General features: G+C 38.5%; 1 protein-coding gene across 1 annotated transcript in view; it reads left to right on the top strand.

The window, feature by feature from the left end:
- The window catches only part of SUCLG1 (succinate-CoA ligase GDP/ADP-forming subunit alpha), a 35,888-nt gene extending 21,949 nt beyond the window's left edge, over positions 1–13,939 (top strand). Inside the window, exons 6-9 of the mRNA XM_007970051.3 lie at positions 4,026–4,109; positions 5,781–5,932; positions 11,853–12,041; positions 13,697–13,939. Of these exons, the coding sequence (XP_007968242.3) occupies positions 4,026–4,109; positions 5,781–5,932; positions 11,853–12,041; positions 13,697–13,723 (452 nt within the window). The 3' untranslated portion in view covers positions 13,724–13,939. The remainder of the gene's footprint in view (positions 1–4,025; positions 4,110–5,780; positions 5,933–11,852; positions 12,042–13,696) is intronic.
- The last annotated feature ends 1,243 nt before the right edge of the window (positions 13,940–15,182 follow it).

Genomic DNA, 15,182 nt, shown 5'->3' with positions numbered 1-15,182 from the left:
CATGTTCTAATTGGGTTGTTTACTTTTTTATGGTTTATTTTTTAGAGTTCTTTGTATATTCTAGGTACTAATACTTTGCTGGATATGCAGTTTACGTTTTCATATTTATTTAAAAGGGATCTCGTTTATATCTGCAAAAACTCTTCTTGGGATTTTGATAGGAATACACCATTACATAAGTAGGTAGGCATTACCCGCCTAACCTTCTCAGTGATGAAATGTCTCATAGAGGGGAGGGACCGTGTTGAAGACAGAGGATGTGGATGGGACAAAGGCACTGAGAATAGGGAAAAAGTGATAAATGAGACATATGGGGGGCGGAAGTTGTGGTGGTTGTCATTTGTTATGCATTAGGGTTCAGTAAGTGAATAGTCTTAAAACTATTGAAATTAAATTTCACTTAAGAGGGGTGGTCTTACTCCATTGATGAGTTTTCAGTTTCAACTCAGTTAGTAAACATGTATGTGTACCTTTTGTGCCTGGAACTATGCTTTAAGCTGGGAACATAGAGGTTGTGAAGACTCTTATTTATTGACCCCCCAGTGAAAATTATAGTCTAGTAAAGAAGGTATCTGCTACAGAATCCCAAGCACCACTGGGGGTCTCTTACTGAACCAGGTGGTAGGAGAATGTTGTTCTTAATTGGAGAATCAGTGTGTGGTCAGGATATTCAAGTTTCAGGCTGGTTGATCGAGCCTGACTATGAGTTTTATTTGCCAAGCCAAAATTATTAGATAAAAATTAAAACTTGAAATTTATCCTTTCCTTTTTTCCTCATGGATGTTTTACAGATGGATCATTTCATTTTACTGTGTCAGCAGTAGGAGGCCATGTTATGTCGCAGACTTGAGGGCAGGGCTCAGGCCAGCAGGTAGTCTCCTTAGAGATGTTAAGCTGTTGATCAGAGGCACTGTCCTGCCTTCCGAATAACGAGTTTGTGTTCGTTCCATCACAAGGCAGGCTTTCTGTAACGCAAATATAAATATCTGCCCATTAAAGCTAGGTAGAATCAGTATTTTAGATCAGGTTTTAAGGATTTCTGCTTTTGGTAAAATTTTTGTTTTTTTAAAAGCATTATTATGATTTTAATATAATTCTTAACAGTGCTGAAAGTTAGCATTAGCTAAAAGTGACCTCAAACTTAGTAGTGTTTGCTATAACACTAGAAAAAAATAATTACCTGTAGGTTGCTGTAGGCCATTCAGTGTTCTCTTCATGATCCTCCCTCTGTCCTCAGTATTTGGCATCGGTACCTGCCTTGACCTCAGGAACAAGAAGAGTTGACAAGAAATGAGCCCTCTTGTTACCAGAAAGTACTGGAATTGTACTGCAAGAACTGCTGTTCTTGTTTTCTTAGAAGAAAAAATTCAACCAAGAATGCACAGCCAGGGTTAAGTAGCAGAGTTTATTAAAGGAAGATAAAGTACATTCAAAGAGAGGAACGGCTGACCGGCTGGCTGACCTGGAAAACAGTAGCGGCAGTGTTTATTTAAAGAGACAGTACACCCTGAGAGATGATTCTGAACAGGCTGCTCAAAAGAGAGGATGAGCTAGCAGCAGCTAATGCTGAGGGACCCTCTTTATGAGAATATTGCATGATTATTCATGAGGGAGCATGAGGGGGTATCCATTGCAACCATGTTTAAGCAGTCTCCTCATGTGCATATGCTCTGTAGTTGGACATGCTAGTATACACCTCGCATATCTCATTAGCATTTAAAATCTCCACCCAGGGATGTGGTTTTTACTATTATAATGAGCAAAAGGCTACTCTAGGGCAAGTTATTGGAGGATTGCCACGCTCGTCAGCAGGGGAAGTCCCTACCATGATTATCTCCGACTAGGGCCTGATAAGACCCCTTCAGGGCCAGTGGATCCCAACCACATGCCAGAAGTAGCCAGTGTAGCCATTGCCTTTTTGCAGACGGTCAGTAGGCAGCGCCTCTAGGACTTTTTCCAGGGCTCCCCTGCTTGCTTGTTTCTGGCCATCTGCCTAACATTCTTACTGTGTCTAATGGTAGCGTTAGGGCTTATAGTGAACCATTCAATGAATGAAGTTGTTTCTACCCCAAAAATACTTACGGTTTCACAGTGGTAGGTAAGACACAACTTCTCCTCATTATTTCTTAGTAACGAGGGCAGTAGGAAATATAAAAGCATTGAGGAGATTTAGAGAAAGAGATTATATCTCACTTCTCTTTGGGGGTGATCAGGAAAGACCTCAAAGAGAAAGTAGCATTTAATGTGGACCTTGAAGGATGATTAGAAGTTTTGTCACATGGTGGAGGTGAAACACTCCATTTTAAGCAGAACAAATATGAAAAGATAGGAGAGCATGAAATATCAGTGAGGAATAACCCAGTTTCACTAGGTAGGGAAATAGTAAGAAACAAGTCTGGAGAGGGAGGCTGGGACTGTGCTGGGCTAGGGAGTTAGAGCAGAGTTCCACATGAAGTGAGCCATCATTGAAGGCGTAGTTGTCACTGTCTAGTGAAATGCATCTAAAAGAGCAATCTGACAGTGTTCTGTAGGGTCTGTTTAGCAATGACTAAGTTACGTATACACTGTTCTTTCAACTTGACTGGTTGGTATGGATAACCTGAAGTTATTGTGTGCCCAAATTCCTAGTGAGAAGATGCATGTTTGCATAGGGCACACATTCAGTACGCATTAGTATACAATAATGGTGACATAGCACTTTGCTTAAGAATGTAAACATGCTGTATAGAAGTTGAGGTAACTTATAGTTATGTTTTTTGTCTCAGGTTGACAAAAATTCTACTTGCCCTAGTAGGGTGATAATATTGTTAGAAAAGGGTCTTCTGAGTTCTTCAAAGTTGCTCCAAGGAAGGAGTTTAAGGAAAGTAAACCATAGACACCCTGGATTAACTTTTTTGTTTGTCTAAAGTATTACATAGATTGTAGCTTTGAATACATTACCTTTCTGGAAGCTCAGCCAAGCATAGTAAACTATAAGAGAAGACATCTAGCTGTCATTCCTCCCTGGCCCGCACTGGCTCTCTTCCCTCCACACACGCTTAATCCTGATGTGAAATTGAGTGCTTTCATACAGGTCCATTTATAAAAGAAATTAGGTGGGAGACTTGCTTCCAGAGGGATCTTGACCTTATTCCCCAGTTTTCTTTATATTGATTTTAAAGCCTATATATTGGTTGAAAATTATTGGGAAAATAGTTGTGGAGAAGATAGGTAGTATTTGAAAATGTGAGTAATAGTTTGGGTACTGTGTTAGTCTGTTTTACATTGCTACAGAGGAATATCTGAGCCTGGGTAATTTATAAAGAAAAGAGGTTTGTTTGGCTTATGATTCTGCAGGCTGTACATGAATGGCATTAGCATCTGTTCAGCTTCTGGTGAGGCCTCAGGAATCTTTTACTCATGGCGGAAGGTGAAGGGGGAGTAGGCATGTCACATAGTGAGAGAGGGAATGAGAGAGGCCAGGATCTTTTAAAGAACCAGCTCTCATGTAAAGGAACAGAGTGAGAACTCACTCATTACCATGGGAAGGGCACTAAGCCATTCATGAAGGATCTGTCCCCATGACCCAAACACCTCCCACTGGGCCCCACCTCCAACATTGGGCATCACATTTCAGCCTGAGATTTGGAGGGGACAAATACCCAGACTACATCAGGTAATATAAGTCTAATCTATTACATTCTGCCACTGTAGGTATGATTGTACCTACCAAATTTATATTGATATTATCCTCTTCATAAAGATTCTCAGAAGAGATAATTTAAGTCTTTCTTGCATTGTTTTTATAGTCATAACCTTAACTAATAATATACTTTCTCCTATGTCTACATTTAAAAACCTGCCTGCTTTAATTTAAGCCTTTCCTTTTCATTTCATCATTTGAAGATACTATTGATTTTGATGGCAAATCATGGAATGAATTTTATAGCTATGTTAGTCACTCAAAGTGTTTGGTAATTTAGTTTACCATATTTTAGTCTAACATAGAAACACAATCTAATATTTTTGAATTCTCTTTCATTAAGGCATTGTGTCCAGATCTGGCACCCTGACTTATGAAGCAGTTCACCAGACAACGGAAGTTGGATTGGGGCAGTCTTTGTGCGTTGGTGAGGGATTTTTGCTAAAATCATTTTATTGGAGTGTAGTGTCTTCATTGGATGAGTATAATAATTATTGATTTTATTATTTGCAAAATATTTTGATACTCTTATACAAAGGATGTTATGATCTCAAATTTAATTTGCTTAAGTATAAAGTCGTTCTATAGTTTTTCAAGATTCATGGTCCAAGATTTCATTTCTAGGTTGAAGAACTAACGTCTTGGGACATGTGGCTCCTGGAGCACCTTGGGTGCCTGAAAACATCACTTCATTTGATTGCTCTGAAGAAATGGTTCTTTATATTAGGACTTTTGCTGTCATTGCCATTATGTTCATCAGTGCTTCATAGTTACTGAATTATTTGCCAATTAGTGTCTCATTCTTAAGGCAAGCCTCTCAGGTGCCTCTGAGCTGGAAAATTGTACTGTTAGAGCCTTATTGGTGAGAAAGTCAAGGTTGAGGAAGGTTCAGTTCCTCAGAACTTCTCTTTTTATCACACTATACTGCCTCCCATTTGAAAAAATACAAATTACAAGTTTTTACATTTTAAAATAATTGCATTATTTGTTGCCAAAAGCCAAGGCAAATTCCTCGTTTTCATATTAGTAAATATTCCTTCAAGTTCTTAGAATACCTCTTAACCTTCTAGAAGTATCTTTACCAAAAAATAACATATAGCTCTGGAGTGTTTTTATTAAGATCCAAATTCATAAATTAAATATTGAAAACATTAATTGAGCATTTCTACATGCAAAGCACAATCATAAGTGGAAGATACTTTAGTGTGACAGAGAATAAGAAAAGGTTTGAAACAGGCTTACTGATTCCTTCTTTTCCAGGTTCAGTTTTGATTTGTAAATGGAGGATAATAATGCCTGTCTCACAGAGAAGTTGAGAAAATTAGGAAATGACAGATCTGACGTGTGCCAAAGCATAGGACTTGACACACGGTTGGCACTTAATAAATGCCGGTTCTCTTCTTCCACTCCATTTTTCAGAGATGTAGTGAAAAGTAAGAAATCAATCCTGCCCTCAGTAAGTTTATAATTTAAAAATAAAAAGTGGCAGCCTCTCTGTAGGGAACATTTACTTTAACCCTGTCTAAGAACTCGTTCTTAAATGTGGTGTGTAGTACGGCTCTGATATGCAGGCTCTGGATCCAGAAGAGGAGGGATCAGGGCAGTCACTGTCACTCACTGGCACTTGTGTCTTAAAACTTGTGGGCGGTTTATCTGTAGCATACTTCATCAAATAGTTTCTTTGCTCAAAGAAATTTGTTAAATGTTTATTCTTTCTTCTGGTGTAACATCAGCATGCAACACAGATACACATTTTCTTAAAATGTTCATTTCTAAGGAGTTATCTGGGAATAATTTTGTGAGACAGAAGAGGCTTGATAAAGGAGCTAAAGCAAAAAGAGGGTTGTCTTTGTTACAGCCCTAGAATATTCCTAGAATATCAGGAACCAACCACCATTTAGCATTTATATAATATTACCAACAGAAATAAATGTAGCATTTTGTGGTTTTTAAAATATTAAATGCAAGAGTAATGATACTTTAAAAATATTAGGGAGAAGGGTAAGAAAAATGACAAACTGGTTAAAAACATTTATTGACCTAAATTCCAAGGTTCACTCTTAAATTTCCAGCTATTGATATTTTTCAACTTTTTCAGGCATTGGAGGTGATCCTTTTAATGGAACAGATTTTATTGACTGCCTCGAAATCTTTTTGAATGATTCTGCCACAGAAGGCATCATATTGATTGGTGAAATTGGTGGTAATGCAGAAGAGAATGCTGCAGAATTTTTGAAGCAACATAATTCAGTAAGTTTGGGTTTGGAAAAATGTAGCTCTTTGCTCTTAATATCAGAGGCTTGTTTCAGAAGTTATTTTTATTTTTTCAAAGGTGAACTTTTTGAAAAAACATGAAAGACAAAACTTTTCTGAGCAGGGACTTCTATACCGGACACTCAGACAATTCTGTATTATTTCTGGGTGATTCTCTACTTCCCTGTTCTGAACTCTCCTCCCCAGGCATCATCCCACACTTTGTGGTAGATGAGTTGTTCTTCTGCTGAACAGATACATTCAGGCCATCAGCCTGAGAGCCCCTACTTGACCTGCAGACTTGGTTTTCGCCTGTGACTAGTATTCTTTCTCCCGATCTCAGAGGGAAATAAGTGTTGTTTTCTCTTTTTCAAGGCTGACCTAAAGATCCTACCCCTCCTGCCTTTTTTTCAGGATTTGGCGTCCCTCTAGTTTTAGACTTTCCTTGGGGAATGGCACTTCCCTTCAGAGATCAAGTAGAAAAGCTTTACTGTCTATGTCCTGGGGAGGCTTTCCTTGTTGCCTTTTGCTTAGAATTAAATGTAAAGGAGTCGCGTTGAGTTGTGTCATCATTTCCTTTAGCTTGAGGGAATTAAGCCCTATTCCTATGGTGAAAGGAGAGATGGGGGTGCAGTAGTGACTGAAGCAGTTTGGTGGCCACCAGCCCCCACTCAGTGAATTTGTGCTGTGGCCATTGTTGTGTCAGAGAACTGTGGGAAAAAATCAAGCCATTGATTTTCAGAATTTATCTTACACTGAGGAATGAGGGGAAAATTCTCTTCAGGAGACCAGGCAAGAGAGTGGAGATAACTTTCTCTCTATGCTTATGAAAAAAATCCACTAGTGAATGAATTAAATGCCATGTAAAACTAATACTAGAGAGTTAAAGGAACCAATAATATCATATACAGGGTGGTTTACCCAAAACAAGGCATATTTATTTGTGTTTTAAGGAATTTTCAAGGGCTATTTTGAATATGCTTGATTTTCTTTTGTGGTGATTTTAAACCCTAACTCCCATATTAGATATGACTCAACTTTACCCTCATTCTCTCAATCTCTTTCCTTACTTTTCTTTCATTCTTGAATCCTCAGCAGTCAAGCTCCTGTCACTTAGAAGCTATATGACCTTGGGAATGCTTCTTAATCTCTCATTGCCTCAGTTTCCTTATTGGAAAAATGAGGATATAGTAGTGCCTGCCTCCTAGAGTTACTGTAAGGACTGTGAGGTTTAAATGACTTAGTAATGTACAGCAAAGTAGTGCCCGGCAGTCAGTAAGCACTCTTACTGAGCCGTTTGCTGCTGTGGAATCTTCTTACTCTCCTGACATTGTGTTTGCAGAGGTAACCAGTGGCCTTGATTCATTCATCACCCTCTCCATACTCTTGGTTTCTTTCTGGTTTTCCTCTTCTTTTTCATTCCCTGGATCTATTTTCTGTGCTTATTTCTATGGCAGAAACCTGAGAACTAACTTTGATTTATCTCTTCTCCTATTTCTACTCAGTTACCAAGATCTGTCTCTGAGACATCAGAGGTTTGTCTAGATTCAGAGCCTTGTCTATGTTTAGTTCATCTACTTTGGTTTGGGTCCTCATCCCATCTCATCTGGACCATCTCAATGATTTCCTTCATGATCTCTCATATTTTCTCTAACCACCCCCCTTTACTCTTAGACCATTCTGCTTACGGCCACGCAAATTATCTGCTCTTCTGAAACATGGGTATTGGTGCTGTTTGTCCTTGGTTCACATCAGACAGTGTTTCCCATGTAATGTTTCCCATTACATGTCAGCTAAAGGGCAGATTTAGCATGGTGTTCCAGTCCTTCACATACCATCGAAACTTTCCCTTTTAGATCAGTTTTCCATCTGACATGCCAGTTTTCATTCTCACTTGCCTTTGCTTGTTCCTTCTGCAAGGCATGCTTAATATCTGACTTTTACTCTAGACTGTGTTATGGACTGCAGGGAACTGTTAATCTCAGTGCCCGGCCCAGTCCCCTGTCACAGTAGGCACCAATACAGGTCAAATAAATGGAGGAGTAGATTGTTAAGGATTGGAGTAAAATTTCTTGTGTTCAGAAAGTTGTATAGTTTGAAATTTAAGTAAAAACTTACTTCTTTAAAAAAAAAAAAGGTTTGGGTTAATACAGCATTATGCTGTGTTAAATTGAATTTAAAATGTATTTGGGCCCAATTCTGAATCTCTTGAATAGCTTAGTATTTAGTGGGGAAAATGAAACATAGACATTTTGTTTCATTTGGCAGCATATTTCCTATTCCTGGTTAGTTCTTATGGAATTAATTTTTATTGAGAACCTAATGTGTACAAGATTCTAGGTTAAACAGTTCAGATGCTGCATTAATAAAACACCTAGTGTAATACTTGGTGTAAACACTTGATAAACATGATCTGCTGCTGCCTTTCTTGTTATCATTACAATGGTAATAATTATTAGCAAAAGTTCTGGTGTTTAACTTTTATCCTGATGCTTTGGCAAGATGTTTTTGTTCTCTCTTTATGAATGAGAAAACTGGTACAGGAAGATTGGTAACTTGCCAATGGTGGGTATACAGCAAACGAACCAGGGGTGAGATTCATACCCAGGTTTGCCTGACTTCTCCATTTCACCATGGAAGGATGAGGAGTCAGATTGAAGGAGTTAAGAACAAAGAGTCATCAGTCCTGGGCATAGGCTCAGACTATACTGATAGCATTCTAACTGGCCTTACTGTTTTTAGACATACCTCTCATCATTTCTGTGTCCTATTTTCAGACTACACTTCCCCATAGTCTTTTAGTTGTAGTTCTCTCCACTTAAAAAACAGAAAACAAAGAAGCCTCCAATGGCTCTTTGTTAATGGGACAGACGCAGATTTGTTTGACATTCTAGGCTCAACAAAATCTTGATCCTTTCTAGTGCAACAATATTCCCACTTTTTGGGGAATGGGGGAGCGAAATCAAGTACAAATTAATGCCACTCAAACATGAGAGTCTCATATTCTATGTAGATCTTATGAGTGAATGAATAAATAATCTGTGGAGTCTTTTTTTTTTTTTTTAATTCTATACCATAGGTACTACAGTAGGTGCCAGGCATACCGAAGTTAGTGAAAATATAACCTCTGTGTTCAGGGAATTCATAGTTTAGTAGCAGAACACATGGGGAATAGGTTATAGCCAGTGTGCTGAATTTAATAGTAGAAAGGTGTAAAAAGCACAGCAGGGTCATGGACGAGATGATCAAATATGAGGGCATTTGTGGGGAGGGTGGGAGAGAGAGACAGAAAAGGCTTATGGGGGAAGAGGAAGCTAGAGTCACATCTTAAAAGTTAAGTGGGAGTTTACCAAGTATCCAAGGAGGGTGGAGAACATTCTTATCAAAGGCACAGAGCTAGAGCATTCTGTGCCTTTGTAAGATAAGGAGGAAGGGAGGAAAGGTGGCAGATGAGGCAGGAGTAAGCAGTGTCTGACCATGTAGCTCCTTGCATGCTGGCATCTTAGTGGGAATCGGGGCAGTCAGTGGAATCAGAGTAGCAGTCATTCACTGCCATGTACTACTCACAGTGCAAAGAAAAAAAAAAGCCAGTTTCACTTATGAATGTCCTTGATGAAGCAATACAAATTATTAATTTTATTAAATTATGATGCTGGAGTCAGTATTTTGTGATAAAATGGGAAGTAAAGCACTTTCACAGTTGAGTTGTGAGCTGAACTAGCTGTCCTTTTTGTTGGATACCAACTTTACTTGAAAGAATGACTGGCAGACAAACTGGTAATTCAGACAGATCTCTTCCCAAAAATGAACAAAGTAAACCTGCTGTGTCAAGGAAAACAGTTGATAGTATTTGTTGCTGCTAATAACATTTGAACTTTCAAGTGAATATTTAAAATTTTGGAAAAGTTGCATCTGTAACTCTGATCTTGACAACTTCCTCCTACCTACAGGCTTTTCTAATGAGCTTGGTGGTGATACTGATAACTGATTTGTGGTTATTAAATGATGAAATGTGTCAGCATTTGGAAGATCTGCGTAACTCAGTGAACCCATATTTCCTAACTGAGGAATGCATGTTACAAAAATCATTGTGGTTAAAAGATCACTCAAAGTGTAAGACAGATTAATGAGTTTTAAATTAACAAGGGACAGAAAGTTCACTGATATGGTTTCAGATTCCAACATTGCACCTAACCTTTAAGAAATTACCACTGAGAGATTTGGGTAGTGTCAAAGAAGAATACTCCCAATTATCTGTAAGGCAGTCAATTAAAATACTTCTCCCTTTTCCAATTACATATCTGTGTGAGGCTGGATTTTCCTTTTATACTTCAGCTTAAATAACATATTGCAACAGATTGAATGTGAAAGCATTTATCAGAATCCATTTGTCTTTTATTAAGTTAAACATTCAAGAGTTGAAAATATAAGTGGTAAAATAATGCAACTCTTATCACTAGAATGGTTTTTAAAGTGTTGAAATGTTATTTTTAAGTGAATTAACAAATATTTATAAAATTTGTTTTAATTTCTAATATACTAAATATCATTAGATATAATACATATCCACAAAAGGTCTTTGAGATCCTCAGTAATTCTTGTAAGTATAAGGGATCCCTAGACCAAATGATTTGAGAACTGCTGGTCTAGGGGAAGATGATGGTACCTAAGTGAAGGCTCTCAGGTTCCACTCGTGCTCAAGTTCTGCCTTCTCCAGGCCTCTCTGTTTTACCTGGTACCTTATTATCTCTGGACTTCTGCTATGAACATGATATTACCATTAATTGTGAAACGTAATCATTTAATCATATATTAGTTTATGGTATCTTTTTTTTTTTTTTTCCAAGACAGAGTCTTGCTCTGTCACTAGGCTGGAGTGTGGTGGCATGACCTTGGTTCATTGCAACCTCTGCCTCCCAGGTTCAAGCGATTCTCCTGCCTCAGCCTCCCGAATAGCTGGGACTACAACTCGAGCCACCATGCCCAGCTAATTTCTGTATTTTTAGTAGAGATGGGGTTTCACCATGTTGGCCAGGATGGTCTCGATCTCTTGACCTCATGATCTGCCCGCCTCGGCCTCCCAAAGTGCTGGGATTACAGGCCTGAGCCACCATGCCTGGCCTTTGGTGTCTCTTAATGGATTGAGGTATATACATATTTTATATTATGTCTTCAACTACTTTGCAAGTCTAGAGTACGGAAATTTTTATATTTTCTTTGTATGGGTTTTTTTTTTTTTTTAAAACCTCAGAATCTAGTACATAGAGATTATACATTAGAATGGATTTTTGCTGAATAAAACTAATTCTGATCTTCCCTCTTAGACATAGAATTCCAGAGTAGAAAGGGCTTTTGGGCATCAGTCTAGTTTGGCCATTTCATTTCGTAGATGAGGCAGCAGAAGTCTGGTTCTCAAGAAACCTTGTCCAAGGTCATGCAGCTTTTGTTACTAGGAAATTAAGTCTTAGGTCCTTTCCAGTATACTTCCCACCTCATCTTTTTCTTTTATCACATTTATTAAGGGTGAACTAATAATGAATTAACATAATATTAGGTTGAAGTAAAGCAACCCAGTCTTGTGTCTTAAATTATTATTATCACAAATCATATAACATATTTTCCAGTATGCTCTTTTACTTTTCAAATGAAAGAGTCACATGTGTATTTGTGAAGTGGGAATTTTATATGGAACAGATATGAACATTGGCACAGTGTTGTATTCCTGAGTTTGTATGGAAAGTGAACTCAAAGGAGAATGCAGTGGTTTCTATCATGGTTTAATATTTGTGTTGGTTTTCCTAGGATGAATGGTGGGCTTTCCCCTGCCCAAGTCATTTACCATTTACCAGCAGAGTCAAGACTTTGAGTTTTGATTGACTTCTTCATTAGAGCATTTAAAATATTACTTTCTTTCCAGGGTCCAAATTCCAAGCCTGTAGTGTCCTTCATTGCTGGTTTAACTGCTCCTCCTGGGAGGAGAATGGGTCATGCCGGGGCAATTATTGCTGGAGGAAAAGGTGGAGCTAAAGAGAAGATCTCTGCTCTTCAGAATGCAGGAGTTGTGGTCAGTATGTCTCCTGCACAGCTGGGAACCACGATCTACAAGGTGAGCTCCAACAGTGGCCCACGTGCTCTGAGGCTGCAGGCTTTCTGTGTGTGTGGCCATACTGGGTACCTGGAAATCATGGCCTTTGCTTCTGGGACTTAATTGGTTTTCTGATGTGCAGCTTAATAGTTTTTATCAACTCTATTGATGTCCTAGTGCCCTAATTAGGCATGACCAGGAATAATGTTCTTATTTTAAAGCTTTCTTCTTTAAACATTGGGATTTGTGTTTTTGTAAGTGGCAAGATACAACATACAAAAAAAGCGTCTTAAAGATCATATGTGTCATGATTTCCATTTTGAGGGTTTGGAAGGTAGCTGTGTAGATAACTGCTTTTTGTTTTGTTACTTGTTTTTTCCTTTGGGATGTAGCCACCCTGACCCCATGAGTTTCTGTTTCTAGGGAGAGGAGGTTGGAGGCTGAGTAACAAGAAATGGAAATTGGATGAAGGAGTTGGGGTGGAGGGAGATCTAAAGAGGGTGAGGAGATTGGCTCTGGCTATGTTGTAATACTATTGTTACTTAAAGGTTGAAGGAGTGACTTCTTAACTGTTTTTTTTTTTTTTTTAATTTTCCTTTTTTAATAGGACATTCTGGGTTAAAATATTCTAAGTAATTTGATGTCTTTTATAATCTCTTTGTACTGATTTTCAGCTTGTCTCTTTGAGTGGTCATTTAAGGCTGTCTCTCCCTCATTATTTTTATGATGGTATACCCCCGCCACAAAAAAAAAAAAAAAAAAAAAAAATCTCCTCTTAAGCATGCTGAAAATAGATACCAATTGGTTTCCTACAAGGGAACAGCATTCAGAGAAAATTTCAAAATCCTGATTTGGTGGTCTTCTTTGCCCTTGTCTTAGGGATGAATAAAGTGGACTCCTTGTTTTATTGAATCTTTGCATGATCCTGCTTTTGGAATAGAACACTATGTGCCAAAGTGTTTGAAATAAATCTAGGTGCTTAGTGAGTGTGAGAAAGAATTTTATTTGAAGGTGGGGATAAAGAGAAAAGCCAATGCTTAAATTCACATTGGAGATGTATGTTACCATTTTCTTCCAGTAAGTGGCAGCAGGGATCTACACATTTTATCCTAATTGTTAAAATCTAGAAAAATAGGATTTTTGGTATTGTTTCCTTAAACACTACTTTGCTTAAGGTATTTGTTTGTTTCAGGTATTTCTAAGGTTCTTGACATTTTGTTCAAATCCTAACAATCTGTCTTTAGCTTTATTCTCTGAGAAACTGAGCAAACCTGTTTCCATTGCCTTATTAGAAGGGCTGGATGTAGTTCATGTATATAGCACTACAGTTTGGATAAGCACAATGAAGTTTCTCAGCTCCTAAAATTATTGTTATTATACTGCTGTGAAAAAATCCATATTATTCAAAACCTCCCTCTCTGCTTCTAGATTTAGGAAATATAAAGTTGAAGCTCTGCATCTTGTTTCGTGAAATTCAAGCTGACACAGACTCATTTTGAAAGCTGTTGTTCTGTGTTCAAACACCTTCATCCTGGTACATTTTTCTTCTGTAATTTGGTTGTTCAAAGGATCCTAAAGATAATAGGTTTCAAAATCATTTTGACCATAAATGTAATTTGGATCTTTTATCTTTATTCATTCCATCTCTCTTCTCTCCCTCTCTTCTGTTTCTGAAGGAATTTGAAAAGAGGAAGATGCTATGAAAGAAAAAAAAATTCCTAAAACTGTGGAATGAATCACGTAGACATGTGACCCTGCAGCAGTTTGCTTCTGTTGTCCACTGATTATCAGCCTATGTGCCTGACACTGGTCTTGCAGTACAACTGGACGCCAAAACAAGGTGGAGGATGTCCTGAATTAAGATGTTTTCACCTCACTGTATAACAGAGACAGCCAATAAATCTACAATTTGATTTCAATATGGTTCGGGAGACTTCTTATTGTTCCAGTGTGAAGGATGAGAAGAGTGGGGGAAATGGAGGTGTATTTATGTGTGTGTATGTTTTAATGGGTTTTGATTGTTTGTTTGTTTGTTTTTGGAAACAGAGTCTCTCTCTGTCACCCAGGCTGGAGTATAGTAGTGTGATCTTGGCTCACTGCAACCTCTGCTTCCCGGGGTTCAAGCAGTTTTCTCTGCCTCAGCTTCCTGAGTAGCTGGAATTACAGGCGCCTGCTGCCACGCCTGGCTATTTTTTTTTTTTTTTTTTTTTTTTTTTTGTATTTTTAGTAGAGATGGGGTTTCACCAAGTTGGCCAGTCTGGTCTTGAACTCCTGACCTTGTGATCCACCCACCCACCACACTGGGCCTTTAATGGGTTCTTTAGAGAACATTGTAACCAAAACCTCTGGGGGAATGAGGCTGTAACAGTGTCAACATTGCGTTGTCTAGCTTAGACATAGAATGACTTCAGGTATCTTTTGAATTATTGTTTTCTCATATATGTATATATCTCCATCATGCAGGGTAGTTCAAAGGGTTGGAGATGATGCATGAAGTCTCTGGCATGTAATAAGGCAACTTAATTGTCATCAGTGCCTCTATCATCACTACCATCACCACCACACCATCATCATTATCATCATCAGGATTAGAGGCAGAAGCTCATTTATATTTCAGTTTCTGCCTCATCGGGGAAATGAGAGTCTTCACCAATGCCATGCTTTTCTGTGGTTCTGCAGAGAGCCCATCCAGAGCCTACATTCTTTGTTTAAGGTTTAAGACATTCACTACAAGAAAACTGGAAAGCTGTTAGCCATCCTACTTCGTGTTCAAAAGGGAACTTCTTAACAAGAAGTAATCCCAGTGGGTAATTGCCACTAAACAAGACAGAGGTGGTGCCTGTCATCACGAACTTACATTCTGGAACAAAATATCAGATAGTGTAACTCTCCTGAAGGAAACAAATAAGAGCATAAGAAAAAAATAGTATTAAGGAGAAGCCCCTGAAGAAACGCAGACAGGAATTCTCCCTGGGGAGGGGACGTGCGTTGGGACCTGAGGACTGAGAAGGTACCAGCCATGCAAAAACGGAGTGTGAACACTCAGGTAAGGGAACAGCCTGTGCAAATTCAGGGAGAGGGAAGAGCTCATTTTGAGGAGGTGAAGGAATACTGGGTGGTTTGAGATGGGTTTGAGGAGGTTTGATGGGCCTGAGGAAATAT

The sequence above is a fragment of the Chlorocebus sabaeus genome, chromosome 14 (assembly GCF_047675955.1).
Source record: "Chlorocebus sabaeus isolate Y175 chromosome 14, mChlSab1.0.hap1, whole genome shotgun sequence".
NCBI classification, from domain to species: domain Eukaryota; kingdom Metazoa; phylum Chordata; class Mammalia; order Primates; family Cercopithecidae; genus Chlorocebus; species Chlorocebus sabaeus.
Note: the sequence above shows the minus strand (reverse complement) of the source record. Positions and strands in the feature narration are given on the sequence as shown.